Genomic DNA, 13,282 nt, shown 5'->3' on the forward strand with positions numbered 1-13,282 from the left:
AAGCGATTCCCCTGCCTCAGCCTCCCAAGTAGCTGGGATTACAGGCCAACACCACCAAACCCAACTAAAAAAAAAAAAAAAAAAAAAAAAAAAGAATATTATACAAGGCCAGGCGTGGTGGCTCATGCCTTCATCCCGACACTTTGGAAGGCCAAGGTGGGCAAATCTCTTTGGGGTCAGGAATTTGAGACCAGCCTGGCCAGCATGAGGAAATCCTGTCTCTACTAAAAATACAAAAATTAGCTGGGTGTGGTGGTGTGGGCCTGTAATCCCAGCTACTTGGGAGGCTGAGGCAGGGGAATCGCTTGAACCTGGAACGTGGAGGTTGCAGTGAGCTGAGACTGTGCCACTGCACTCCAGCCTGGGTGACAGAGCGAGACTCAGTTTCAAAAAAAGAATGTTATACAAGAACTACTGCACTGAGCTGCAGAGCTAAGGTGTGGTGAAATCCTGGTGACCTCATCATTAGCCATCATCTCTGCATTTCTCTCCAGCCTCCCAGCCTGATTTCCAGAGCAAGTCATAAATCAATGTTGTCTTAGACTGCTGCAGCCTCCTCACGGTCTCTTGACTGTCCTAACTCTGGAATCCAGGCTCCACAGAGCTGCCAAAGTGAAAATCAGATGCTTTTCACACTTTCCTGTTTCTAACCTCCTTCCCGTGGCCCACAGCCCATACCTTCTTTCCCCCGTCTCTGCCACACTCCCCCTTGTTCACTCCACTCTCCACTACTTCCCTTTCTTTCTTTTTTTAGAGATAGGGTCTCACTGTGTTGCGCAGGTTGGAGTGCAGTCACTATTCACAGGCACAATTCTAGTGAAATAGAGCCTCGAACTCCCAGTCTTGAGTGGTCCTCTTGCCTCGGCTTCCCAAGAAGCTGGGCCTTCAGATGTGTAGCACCACGCATGGGTCCCCAACTATTTAAAGTTGGTCTCACTTAGGCATCAGTTCGTCCCCATGCCCCAACGCTTCTCACCTTGACCTGAAGCCTTCTCATCGCTCAGCAAGGGGCACGATCCTCCTCCTTAACGCGGGGCTTTCCATTCCAAGGCACTCACTATTCTTCCATTTTTTCTTTTTCTTCTAGCTATTACCATGACTTGAAATTCATATCCTTTGTTTGATGACTAGTTTATGAGCCATTTCCAGCTAGAACACAGGCTCCAGGAAGGGAAAGGCTTTGTCCATTTTTTTGAGGTGAGATTCTCAGCACGTAGAGAGTGAGATTCTCAGCACGCAGAGAGTGATATTCAATATACACTCAGCAGCACTCATGACTGCTGATGCTTGTTGATAATTCTGCCAAGAACTGCTGAAGAGGTGACGTGAAGCCCTTCTGAAAGAATTCTTCACGTTCCTCTGCTTCCAGTTTAAGAGTGTTTTTTTTTTTTTTTTTTTTTTTTTTTTTTGAGATGGAGTCTCCCTCTGTTGCCCAGCCTAGAGTGCAATGGCATGATCTCGGCTCACTACAACCTCCACCTCCCAGGTTCAAGTGATTCTCCTGCGTCAGCCTTCTGAGTAGCTGGGATTACAGGCATGCGCCACCACACCTGGCTAATTTTTATATTTTTAGTAGAGACAGGGTCTCACCAAGTTGGTCAGGCTGGTCTCGAACTCCTGACCTTGTGATCCGCCTGCCTTGGCTTCCTAAAGTGCTGGGATTACAGGTGTGAGCCACCGTGACCGGCCAAGAGTTTTAAAGAATATTGTTTACTGAAAGAAAAATATTTGCCTTCCCTCCTTGATTGGAACCAATGAAAAACACTTTAACATAACTTTAAAAATTCTATTTAAAAATATGTACATTGATTTTTATTTCTCTTTAAGAAGTTGAGCTGAAATTATTTTTGGTGGGGAGGTATGCACGTGTTGCTGAATATGATCTTAAAATAGATACACTCTTAATCTACTCTAAAAGTGGATACACGCTTAAGATAACTGGCAGAATTATCAACAAGTATCAAGTGTTTATACAGTGAACAAGTGAACACCAGGGGTTTCTGGGGCTTCCAAAGGTAGTCTCAGCTAAAACAGTTCTATGACAAAGTGACTTTCTCTGACCACGGCTTGACCCTGGCAGACTCCCCACCCTTTGCTATAATCACCAAGGCAATATTAACAGTTTCATAAATGTGAGGTTCCTGGAAATGCCCGACTTACTTTTTTGTTGATCAGACATGTTTATTTGTTTTAAGCTATCTGGATGAATGGAATTTAAAACAAAAGTTTTGTCTCCTTCCTTTGTCTGCCTCCCTCCCTCCCTCCCTCTCTCCCTTCTTCCTTCCTTAAGAAGCCTTGCACATTTGCATTCTTTCTTTGGACCTTGCTCAGTCACCATGTGAACAAGCCCAGGCTAGCTTGCTGGACGATGAAAGAGACATGGCCTCATCTTCTCTGTTGCTTCAGCTGACAGATGGCTAACACCAGGTGGTCATGCCCAACCAAGACCAGCAGAACCAGCACTTGGTCTGCCAATACTCTAAACCATGAACTAAATAATCTGTTGCCGTTTTAATACACTAAGCTTTGGGTGGCTCGCTATGCAGCAGAAGCAAACCGATACACATCTCTATGGCTAGAAAGTGCCTAAGCACGCTACTTTTCAGGAAAGTGAACGATGTTTACAAACTCAATTTAAAACTAGTAGAGCCATCCACTACTTAGTTCCGCTTTCACTTATCAATCACCGAATCCCAGTGGGGCTTCCTCAGCCATGTGGGTGCCTTTCTCAGGACTGCTGAGAACAGTTGGGTGAGAGGACGCCTGTGAGCACTCGGCACAGTGGCCAGCACGCGGTGAGCTCTCAGATGTGGCTGTTGCTATTATTTCCTGAACCCGGACCGCCCTCATTCCCTACTGCCACACTCAAGTCCAGCTCTGTTCCTTCTCCCTGGACCACATCTCCAGCAGAAGAGCAGCTTTCAGGGGTAACAGGGAGAGAGGACTGTTTTATACCTATCAGGCTGGAGGTGCCTATGAGACCCCCAAAAGTGAGCTCCAGAGCCTTGTGAGAGCTGAGTTGGAAAAGGGAATGTGAGCACACCCAGCACATCTGTGAAAATGACATCCCCCAGAAGTGGAAGAAGAGGGCCCGGGACAAGTCCTGAGGGCTGCAACATAGAAGCTGAGGGAGAAGGCTGAGAAGGAACAAAGAGAGAGAAGAAAACCAGGAGAAGTTTGGGCACGCAAGTCAGGAGAAGCAATCATCCCACCTCTCACCAAGTAGCTGGGACTGCAGGTGCCACCGTGCCCCTGTAACCATCCTATAGTCATCCAGGGGCCCCACTTAAGTCGCCTCATTAACATAAACCCAGGCGTGATCGTGATGGAAAGGGGACAGTTACAAATAACAAAAGACACTCCTACCACTCAGAAAATTCCAAGGGTTTTAGGGCCCTGGAACCAGGGACAAAGACCAAATATATTTCTTAGAATACTACACCCTTGAAAAACGTCAGTCCCTCTGCACAAAACATCCTTCTCCACTAGGAAGACCAAACCTTTCCCAGCAAGCTTAGGCCCTTATAATTTTCTCCTCTCCATGGTCCAACTGCATGGTTTACATATCTCTTACAAACTTTTTTTTTGATATATAGAGTCTTGCTCTGTCACCCAGGCTGGAGTACAAGGGTATGATCTCGGCTCGTGGCAACCTCTGCCTCCCAGGTTTAAGCAATTCTCCTGCCTCAGCCTCCCGAGTAGCTGGGACTACAGGTGCGTGCCACCACGCCTGGCTAATTTTTTGTATTTTTAGTAGAGAGGAGGTTTCACCATGTTAGCCAGGATGGTCTTGATCTCCTGACCTTGTGATCCACCTGCCTCAGTCTCCCAAAGTGCTGGGATTACAGGCATGAGCCACTGCACCCAGTCTCTTACAGAGACTTTAATCCTCTTGGATTCTGTTTATACCTCTATCTCTCCTAATGGATTGAGACCAAGTGACTGATAAAGTTTTAAAAGTTTTACATACTCTTTTTTTTTTTTTTTTGAGATGGAGTCTTGCTCTGTCTCCCAGGCTGGAGTGCAGTGGCACAATCTCGGCTCACTGCAACCTCTGCCTCCTGGGTTCAAGCGCTTCTTCGGTCTCAGCCTCCCGAGTAGCTGGGACCAGAGGCACGTACCACCACACCCGGCTAATTTTTGTATTTTTGGTAGAGACAGGGTTTCACCATGTTGGCCAGGATGGTCTTGATCTCTTGACCTCGTGATCCGCCCACTTTGGCCTCTCAAAGTGCTGGGATTACAGGCGTGAGCCACCGTGCCTGGCCAGTTTTACATACTCTTCTGTGGTATAACGATGTCTCACTGCAGCCTTGACTTGCTGGGCTCAAACCTCACACTTCCCACAAATAGCTAGGACTACAGGTGTGTGCCACTACGTCCAGCTAATTAAAAAAAAAATTTTGTTGAGGTCTCATTAAGTTGCCCAGGCTGGTCTCAAACTCCCGAGCTCAAGTGATCCTACCACTGTGGTCTCCCAGAGGGCTAAGACTGCAGGTGTGAGCTATCTCATCAGCCAGGAAATTTCAAAAGCAAGATGCAACAAATAGTTAAAAGAAGGAATTTCTTTCGACCATTTATTATGCAATTGTTTTATTTCATAATTATTTTACATCTTGAAGGCGGGATCATTTATCTTTAAAATACAGAATTGCTTTTGGTGTGTATTCGATTTTGATTCTTGGCTCTTCCAAGCATAATTTTGGTTAAGGAAAAATGGGACGTTATCCCCCTCATTACCATGCTCTGTCATGCACCTAACCCTACCACGAAATGTAAGGCGGGGAGGCTGCAAAGGATATTGACATGAGACTTATGTGCAGCCCTCTGAAAGAGAGATAAGTAGCACAAGCACTGCTGCACATGACATTTGAGGTTTGGCATAGAGCAAGGGTCCCCAAACCCCAGGCCACAGACTGGTCCACAGCCTGTTAGGAACCAGGCTGCGTAGCGGGAGGTGAGTGAGCATTGCTACCTGAGCGCCACCTCCTGTCAGATTGGCAGCGGTATTAGATTCTCGCAGGCGCAGGAACCTTATTGTTAACTGCACATGGAGCAACGTAGGCTGTGCACGCCTTACGAGAATCCACCTAATGCCTGATGATCTGCGATGGGGCAGTTTCATCCCAAAACCGTCCTCCCCCACCACACACACACAATCCACAGAAACAGTGTCTTCCATGAAACTAGTCCCTGATACCGAAAAGGCCGGGGACACCTGACATACGGGACACATCGCAGAAAGCACTGGGGGAGAACGCTTCCTATCTAAGGGAGTTTCTAGTCAGATAAGAACTCGGTGAGGTCAAAACGCTGCCCTGTGTCTCCTGGACAGAGCAAAACACGCCCGACCCCCTTCTACTAAAGTCCCAGCTGATATTCATTCACATTTGGCATTAACCAGAAAGCCACATCCGACTTAAGTAAAGCCAGAGTCAACAAATGTGATTTTTTAATCTCGTGAATCGCCCTTATCAGTGACTTTGTTCTCTAAATCAAGGTAGTTTCTTTACAGCAAAATGAATAGGAAAAGCATAGAGTCCTGTGCCTGGGGCTTTGACAGGGGTCTCTCCTGATGAAGGATGGGTAGGGGGTTACTGAACAGCTTTAGAAACAGCTGGGGCTTCAGGCATCATTTGGTCCCCGCCCTCCACCCCACCCCACCCCACTCCACTAGCTCCCTGCATTCAAACTATGTGCTAAGTGCTCATTCTTCCAAATGCCAGAGCTTAGTACTCAGGGTGGGCGTTGGATCTGCTTGCTCTCAGGTGGTTGATCATTTAGAAGTCCCAGAGCTGGCCCGGGACTTTCCTAGGCAGCAGGGACCACTAAGCACCAGAAAACAAACCACATCGGTTCTGTGTTACGCGGGACGTGTGCGCACCCTTGCACCTTCACACCCCTCCCCTCCAAAGTCCACACACTTCTTGGATGGGCCTTGCGTGTGTGTGGCACTTTATTGACATAGAGTTCATATACCACACAATTCAGCAGTCTTTAGTATACTACAGAGCTGCACAACCCTTCCCACAGGCAAGCTGAGAACACTTCATCACTCCATAAAGAAGCCCTGCACCGTTTCGCATTCTCTTCCCCTCCCACCAACACTCTCTTTTCCCTGCTGGGCAATCACAGATCGTCCTGTCTATACGAACTGGCCTGTTCCCGACACTTCATATCAATGAAATCATATAACATACAGTCCTTTGCGACAGGTGTCTTTCATTAGCTGGTAACATGGATCAATACTTCATTTCTTTCTATTGCTGAATCCTATTCCATCGTATGGATGTACTGCATTTTGTTCATTCATTCCTCAGTTGAGGGACATTTGGGCTGCTTCCGCCTTTTGGCAAGTATGGATAATGGTGCAATGCCTACTTGTGTGCAAGTTTTTGAGTGGACATGTGGATTAGATGGGCTTTTGGGAGCTGAACCCTCTGATACATTCACAAATACTGTGTACAGATGTATTTTCGAGTCTGGGGATGCAAAGCATTCAGACTGACCACGTAAATAAACAGCCCCAGCCTAGATAATGAGTACAGCTCCTCATTGGCTCTCAGGGCTGCCTGCTTTTTCACATGGGCCTTCAAAACACGCCTGGGGCTCAGGTACCTGTGCCATGGAGCACTTCCGTATCTCATGGAAGTTGCTTAGCTCCCTCAGCCTCCACACTCATCTGCAACTGAAGATAATGATCCACCTACCACAGGTACCTCTTGATGGCTAAGGAGATAGTGTCCATCCAGTATTGAGCAGAACGCCTGGGTCAGTAACTTTTGCCTGTGACACCTTTATGACTTGGCCAAGATGAACCTCCTCTGACCTCCACCATATCCCATACTTTTCCATTTGTTTCTACTGCATTAGGAGGGGAGAAAAAGAGGGATCGAGGGAACAAGAGGTGCTTGCTAGCTAAAGGGGCGGGAGCCTTTCTTTGTGATGAGGTCCTAGAGCCCCTAGTTACCACTTTTTGGCTGAAAAATGGGACTTGGCAGAAAGATGGAAAGGCTGACAAAATGCAGGTAGAGGAAATATGAGAACGGGGTCTTGGCCTGGAGGAAGAAGGTAGGGAGGGGATTCAGAACTCAGACTTCCTCCTAGACACCACTGGGCAGGAAATGAAGGTAGAGACAGAGAGATAAGTCTGACAGGAAGCTGAGGGAACAAAGGAGTGACACCTGATAGCAGTCAAGGAGGATGAGGTCCTCAGTGGGGAGGGCGGGGGAGAGAGTCAGGTGGCTGAAGGAGGGTGTCGAAGGTTGAAAGGCCAGTGGGGGAAAGGAGCAGAGAGAGACCAAGGACTGCTGGGCGAATCCGAGGGCTTCTGGAGGCTGGTAACAATGAGGGGATTGCAGCCACGATGAAGGCACTGAGAAGTCCCCAAGCTGTGCTCAGTGACTGGTGAACCAGCAGAGACTCCAGCAGATCCACTCTACGTGGAGGAGGAATGAAGGAGGCAGAGGGGGCAGGTGGACTGATGGCTCTTGAAAACAGACCGTGATATAAGGTCTAGGCTTGGTGGGGGAGGAACTGCGGCCTCAATGGTGGAAAGTTTCAGGTCATTGATAAGATTTAAGAGTGAGGTTGGTAGGCATGAGAATTTGGTGCATAGCAACATGCAGCCAGATAGAGGATCTTAAAGCCTAAAATCCCAAAGGTGTGTTCACCAGGATATGCACCTGTGCTGGGCCATAAAACAAGTCTAAATACACTTAAGAAGACTGTGCAGCCTTCATTCAAGTTAGGTTCAGAACACGTCCATCAGCTCCAAAGAAACCCCATGCCCACTTACACTCTCCATCCCACCCTCAGCCCTAGGCAACCAGCAACCTACTGTCTCTATGGAGCTGCCTTTTCTGAACATTTCGTATAAATGGAGTCAGACAATATGTAGCCTTTTATTTTTGGCTTCCTTTACTTAGCATAATATTTTTCCTATTCATCTGTTGTGGCATGTATCAGTATTCCGTTCCTTTTTACTGAGGAATAGTATGGATATATATGTTTTTTCTACTCATCAGTTGACAGACATTTGAATTCCAGTTTATAGTTATTACAATACTGCTGTAAACATTTGCACATAAGTTTTCACTTGAACATGTTTTCCTTTCTCTTGTGTGTATATCTAGCAGCAGAATTGCTGGGTTCTATGGTAATCTATGTTTAGCCCTTGAAGAAATTTGCCAAACAAAAATAATTTTTGTATTTTTCTTAGAGACGGGTTCTGCCATGTTGGTCAGGATGGTCTTGAACTCCTGTGTTCCCAAATGTACCATCTTATCTCTCTACCAGCAACATGGGAAGACTCCCTTTCCCCACGTCCTTTCCGACACGGCTTACTGTCCCTCTTACTACTGGAGCCATTCTGGTGAGCGTGAAGTCATATTTCATTTTGGTTTTGACTTGCATTTCCCAAATGATTAATAATGGTGAACATTAATCTATTATTATTAATCATTATTAATCTATTAATTATTAAGCATTATTAATCTATTATAATTTTAGTTTATAATAGACATTTTACCAAAGAAGGTATACAAATGGGAATGTACTTAGCCATCTTGTACCTTCTTTGGTAAAATGTCTATTCAAGTCCTTTGCTCATTCTGTGGCTGGGTTGTTTGTCTATTATTGAATTGTAAGAATTCTCTACATATTCTAGATATAAATCCTTTGTTAGATGATTCTAAAATTATTTTCTCCAAGTCTGTGGCTTGGATTCTCATTTTCCTAAGAATGCTTTTTGAAGAACAAATATCTTTAATTCTGATAAAGTCAAATTTATCATTTTTTGTTCTTTAAGGATAATGCCTTAGGTGTCAAATCTAAGAAGTCTTTGCCTAACCCAAGATCATGGAGATTTCTCTCCCTAGAGAGAAATTTTATAAGTTTTATAGAGGAATTAAGTTACAAATTAATAATTATAAGATATGCTTTTACAAACTCAAAATATGTGGAAATTAAACAACATACTTTTTTGTTTGTGTTTCTGTTTTGTTTTTGAGACAGAGTCTTGCTTTGTCGCCCGGGCTGGAGTGCAGTGGCATGATCTTGGATCACCGCAGCTTCTGCCTTCCGGGTTCAAGAGATTCTCCCACCTCAGCCTCCCGAGTAGCTGGCACCTGCCATCATCCGTGGCTAATTTTTGTATTTTTCTTAGAGACGGGTTCTGCCATGTTGGCCAGAATGATCTTGAACTCCTGGCCTCAGGTGATCCACCCACCTCAGCCTCCCAAAGTGCTGGGATTACAGGTGTGAGCTATCTCGCCCAGCCTAAACAACATACTTTTAAATAATCTATGGGTCAAAGAAGAAATCATAAGGGAAACTAGAAAATATTTCTAACAGGCTGGGTGCGGTGGCTCAAGCTTGTAATCCTAGCACTTTCTGAGGCCGAGGTGGGTGGATCACCTGAGGCCAGAAGTTCAAGATCAGCCTGACCAACATGGTAAAACCCTTTTTCCACTACAAATACGAAAATAATTATCCAGGCGTGGTGGTGCATGCCTGTAGTCCCTGCTACTCTGGAGGCTGAGGCAGGAGAATCACTTGAGCCTGGGAGGTGGAGGCTGCAGTGAGCAGAGATCACACCACTGTACTCCAGCCTGGGTGACAGAGTGAGACTCCATCTCAGAAAAAAAAAAAAAAAAGAAAAAAAAAATTTCGGATAGAATAATGAAAAGACATTTCAATAAACGTTAAAGAAGCAATACATAAATAAATAAAAGGCATTTCATTAAACACACACCATGCACATCTTTTGCCCTCTCCGCTAGCTATTAACAAAGTTTTCTCCTCTTCTTCAGAGTTAAATTTCTCAAAAAGAATGTTTATATTCAAGTATTCACATTCCTATTCCTCGCTTTACCCTTCTCCATACAATGCAATCTGGCTGGGAGATGCTTCACTCCACTGGAACAGGGCTTACTGATTCCCAAGGACCTCCTTGCTTCTAAATCCACAGAAGTGCTTCTGTCTTTATCTTATTTTTCCTCTTGGCAGCATAAATGCTGGTTTTCTTCCCACTTCTTTGGCCTCTCCTCTTCACTCTTCATCATGTTTTTGTCCCTCAAAGATCAGCCTTAGGTCCTCTTTCCTTCCTTCTGCATCCCCTCTCCTTAAGGGACCTCATCCATCTCAGTTTTCAACAATCTATACAACAATGATCTTCTGCATACATTCCTGGTCCAGATCCCTGCCCTGAATTCCGAGCCTATAGGCCCAATAACCCTCCTCCAACAGTCTATCCCAGCCATTCTCCAAGGCCTCTGCCATGGTCTGAATGTTTGTGTCCACCCAAAACTCATCTGCTAAAATTCTAACCCCCATGGTGATGGCTTAGGAGGTGGGGACTTTAGGAGGTGATTAGGTCATGAAAGTGGAGCCCTCATGAATGAAATTAGTGTCCTTATAAGAGAGACCCCAGAGAGCTCCTTTGCCCCTTCAGCCATGTAAGGACACAGAAGGTGCCATCTACGAGGAAGTAGGCTCTCACCAGATAGCAAATCTACTGGTGCCTTGATCTTGGAGACTTCCTAGCCTCCAGAGCTGTGAGAAATAAACATCTGTTGTTTATAAGCCGCCCAGCTTACGGTATGTTGTTACAGCAGCCCAAATGGACCAAGGCAGCTTTTCAAACACAATTTGTCTAAATCCAAACTCATGATCCCCTTCTCTAGGGCCGAGTCCCCTTCTGAAGCTGCTTCTTTCAGCAAATGGCACCATTCTGCCTAGCTGCAAGCTTGAGACCTGAGTCTTCCGAGACCTGTCCCTCCCCCCAAACCCTCACGTCCAATCCATTGTCACAATTTATTGACCCAACTTCAAACATCTCCGAAATCTTAGATACCACCATCCCAGTTTCTCAATGAGACTATGGTCCAGCCTCCTTGATGGTTTCCTTGAATGCAAAAGCGTCGTTACCCAAACCATTCTACACACTGCGGTCAGAGGAGCTTGTCAAATCACAGTCTTATCATGTCACTCTCCTGCTTCAATGGCTCTCAACACAAAGACAAAACTTTAACCTGGCCTATAAGGCCTGTCCCAAGCTAGTGTATACCTACTTTCCACTCTTGACATCTCCCCCCCAACCCCATGGCCTTTGCACATGCCTTTCCCTCTCCCAGGAGCATACTTTCCTCCCTTCTTGCCATGTTAATTCTTGCTCATGCTTCAGATCTCTGATAAGCATCACTCTCTTAGGGAAGGCTTCCCTGACCTCCCTGACAAGGCCAAATGCCCCAATTATTATCAACCCCATAGCTCTGCTTAGCAGCCGTCACAGCTATGCTTTTACTATTTAATACGGGTCAGCCTCCCCCACTAGACTGAAAGTCCCATGAGGGAAAGGATCATGTCTGGTTTTATTCATGATTGTATCCTTAGTGCCTGGCACAAACCTTGGGCACATAGTGGCCACGGAATGAGAAATGTGTTGACGAGTGATGGTAAGGTGATCTAGGGTGAAAACAGCACATGAGCGAGAGGAGAAGGCGGTGAAGGAAGAAGTGCCAATGTCTCCAAACAACCGGGGGAGTGACGGAAGCGAGAGCAGAGGAGCGCACAGACCACGGCAGGAGCCCCAGGCGTGCGGGGCTAGACGCGACTGGGGATATTCTGGGAGCAGCAGTCTTGGCATACATGAAAAACAGGGCTGGGTGCGGTGGCTCATGCCTGTAATCCCAGCACTTTGGGAGGCCGAGGCAGGCAGATCATGAGGTCAGGAGATTGAGATCGTCCTGGCTAACACGGTGAAACCCTGTCTCTACTAAAAACACAAAAAATTAACCAGAGGTGGTGGCACATGCCTATAGTCCCAGCTACTTGGGAGGCTGAGGCAGGAGAATCACCTGAACCCAGGAGGTGGAGGTTGCAGTGAGCCGAGATCGTGCCACTGAAACAGACAGACGCTCCCAGAGGGATCCACCCCTTTGTCCAGATTGGATTTTCCTCTAGATAAAGAACAGGCACCCCCATAATCAGGGGCTGTGATTCTTCCCAGAGGAGGCAGGAAGATGTCATTCACTGGAGGAAGCCAATGACAAGGGGGCAGATGGCGGCACCTCCGAGCTGGCCACGGAATCCCTGAACAATTCCTGAAATGCCACACTCAACACCGTCACACCATATCTCACTAATGGCTCTTTGTGATTCTTTTTCAGACACTAACAACCAGAAGTTTGAGGCCTGAATTCCAACCCTTCCCATGAAGACACATACCTTGGTCCATCCAGGAAACTGGATAAAGGTGTCCTGGGGCAAGTCTGGGATCCCACTGGGAATGGAGAAGTTCCCCACATAGAAGGCCGGGAGCGTGTAGTTGGATGAGCTGTGGGCCCAGGCTTTAGCATGGCGGCCACTGTCATGGTGTCCCCAGCCCCCCAGGTGGCTGCGCACTGCATCCTCGGTGTGCAGTGGGAAGATCGTCCAGCCCGTGAGGATACTGGAACCGAGGGTCAGGTTAGAAACCAAACCCTGCAAAGCAGAAACGGAGCACAGTGAGCTGGGGTGGGAAGGAAAAAGGTCACATGTCTCTGCATTCCAGGGAAACAGGAAAAGCAAACAGGAATACAAAACACCAACAGGAAATGAACCTCAAAATATGTGTACATCGAAGTAGCACAGATCTAACTGGAGGTTGAATTACAAATCCTTGGGAAGAGATATATTCCCCAAGCTCTAGCTTTCTCCTTTGCAGGTCATGATGTCTCTATAAAAGGCCCAGAGTTTCTGCTTCTACAGAAAGGGTGTTGAGCTGCTAGAGTGCTGACCCAAATTCCCAAATCTTCAGCATTTGGCTGAGAGCCACTGCTAGAGCAGAAGAAAGATGGGCACCAAGAAAGATGGCCCAGGCGCGGTGGCGCACGCTTGTAATCCCAGCACTTTGAGGCCGAGGCAAGCAGATCACTTGAGGTCAGGAGTTCAAGACCAGCCTGGCCAACATGGTGAAACCCCATCTTTACTAAAAATACAAAAATTAGCTGGATGTGGTGGCAGGTACCTGTAATCCCAGGTTCTCAGGAGGCTGAGGCATGAGAATTGCTTGAACCTGGGAGGTGGAGGCTGCAGTGAGCTGAGATCATGCCACTGCACTCCAGCCTGGGCATCAGAGTGACACTCCATCTAAAAACAAAAGGGGATCCAGTCTCTACAAAACATACAAAAATTAGCCTGGCGTGGTGGCATGCACCTATAGTTCCAACTACTTGGGAGGCTGAGGAGGAAGGACTGCTTGAGTCCAGGAGGCAGAGGTTGCAGTGAGCTGAGATTGTGC

At 46.7% G+C, this 13,282-nt stretch overlaps 1 protein-coding gene across 4 annotated transcripts in view; it reads right to left on the bottom strand.

Moving 5' to 3' along the window:
- GLB1 (galactosidase beta 1) overlaps positions 1-13,282 on the bottom strand; it is a 95,560-nt gene that overhangs the window by 11,317 nt on the left and 70,961 nt on the right. For all 4 annotated transcript variants that reach the window (XR_004265549.1, XR_004265548.1, XM_032268844.1 and 1 more), the window contains one exon: positions 12,229-12,483. Coding sequence is in view for 2 of the 4 variants with exons in the window: in XM_032268844.1 (XP_032124735.1) it covers positions 12,229-12,483 (255 nt within the window). In the remaining 2 variants the exon portion in view is untranslated. The remainder of the gene's footprint in view (positions 1-12,228; positions 12,484-13,282) is intronic.

Source organism: Sapajus apella, unplaced genomic scaffold (assembly GCF_009761245.1).
Source record: "Sapajus apella isolate SASKATOON/1434 unplaced genomic scaffold, GSC_monkey_1.0 scaffold4, whole genome shotgun sequence".
In the NCBI taxonomy this organism is placed as follows: domain Eukaryota; kingdom Metazoa; phylum Chordata; class Mammalia; order Primates; family Cebidae; genus Sapajus; species Sapajus apella.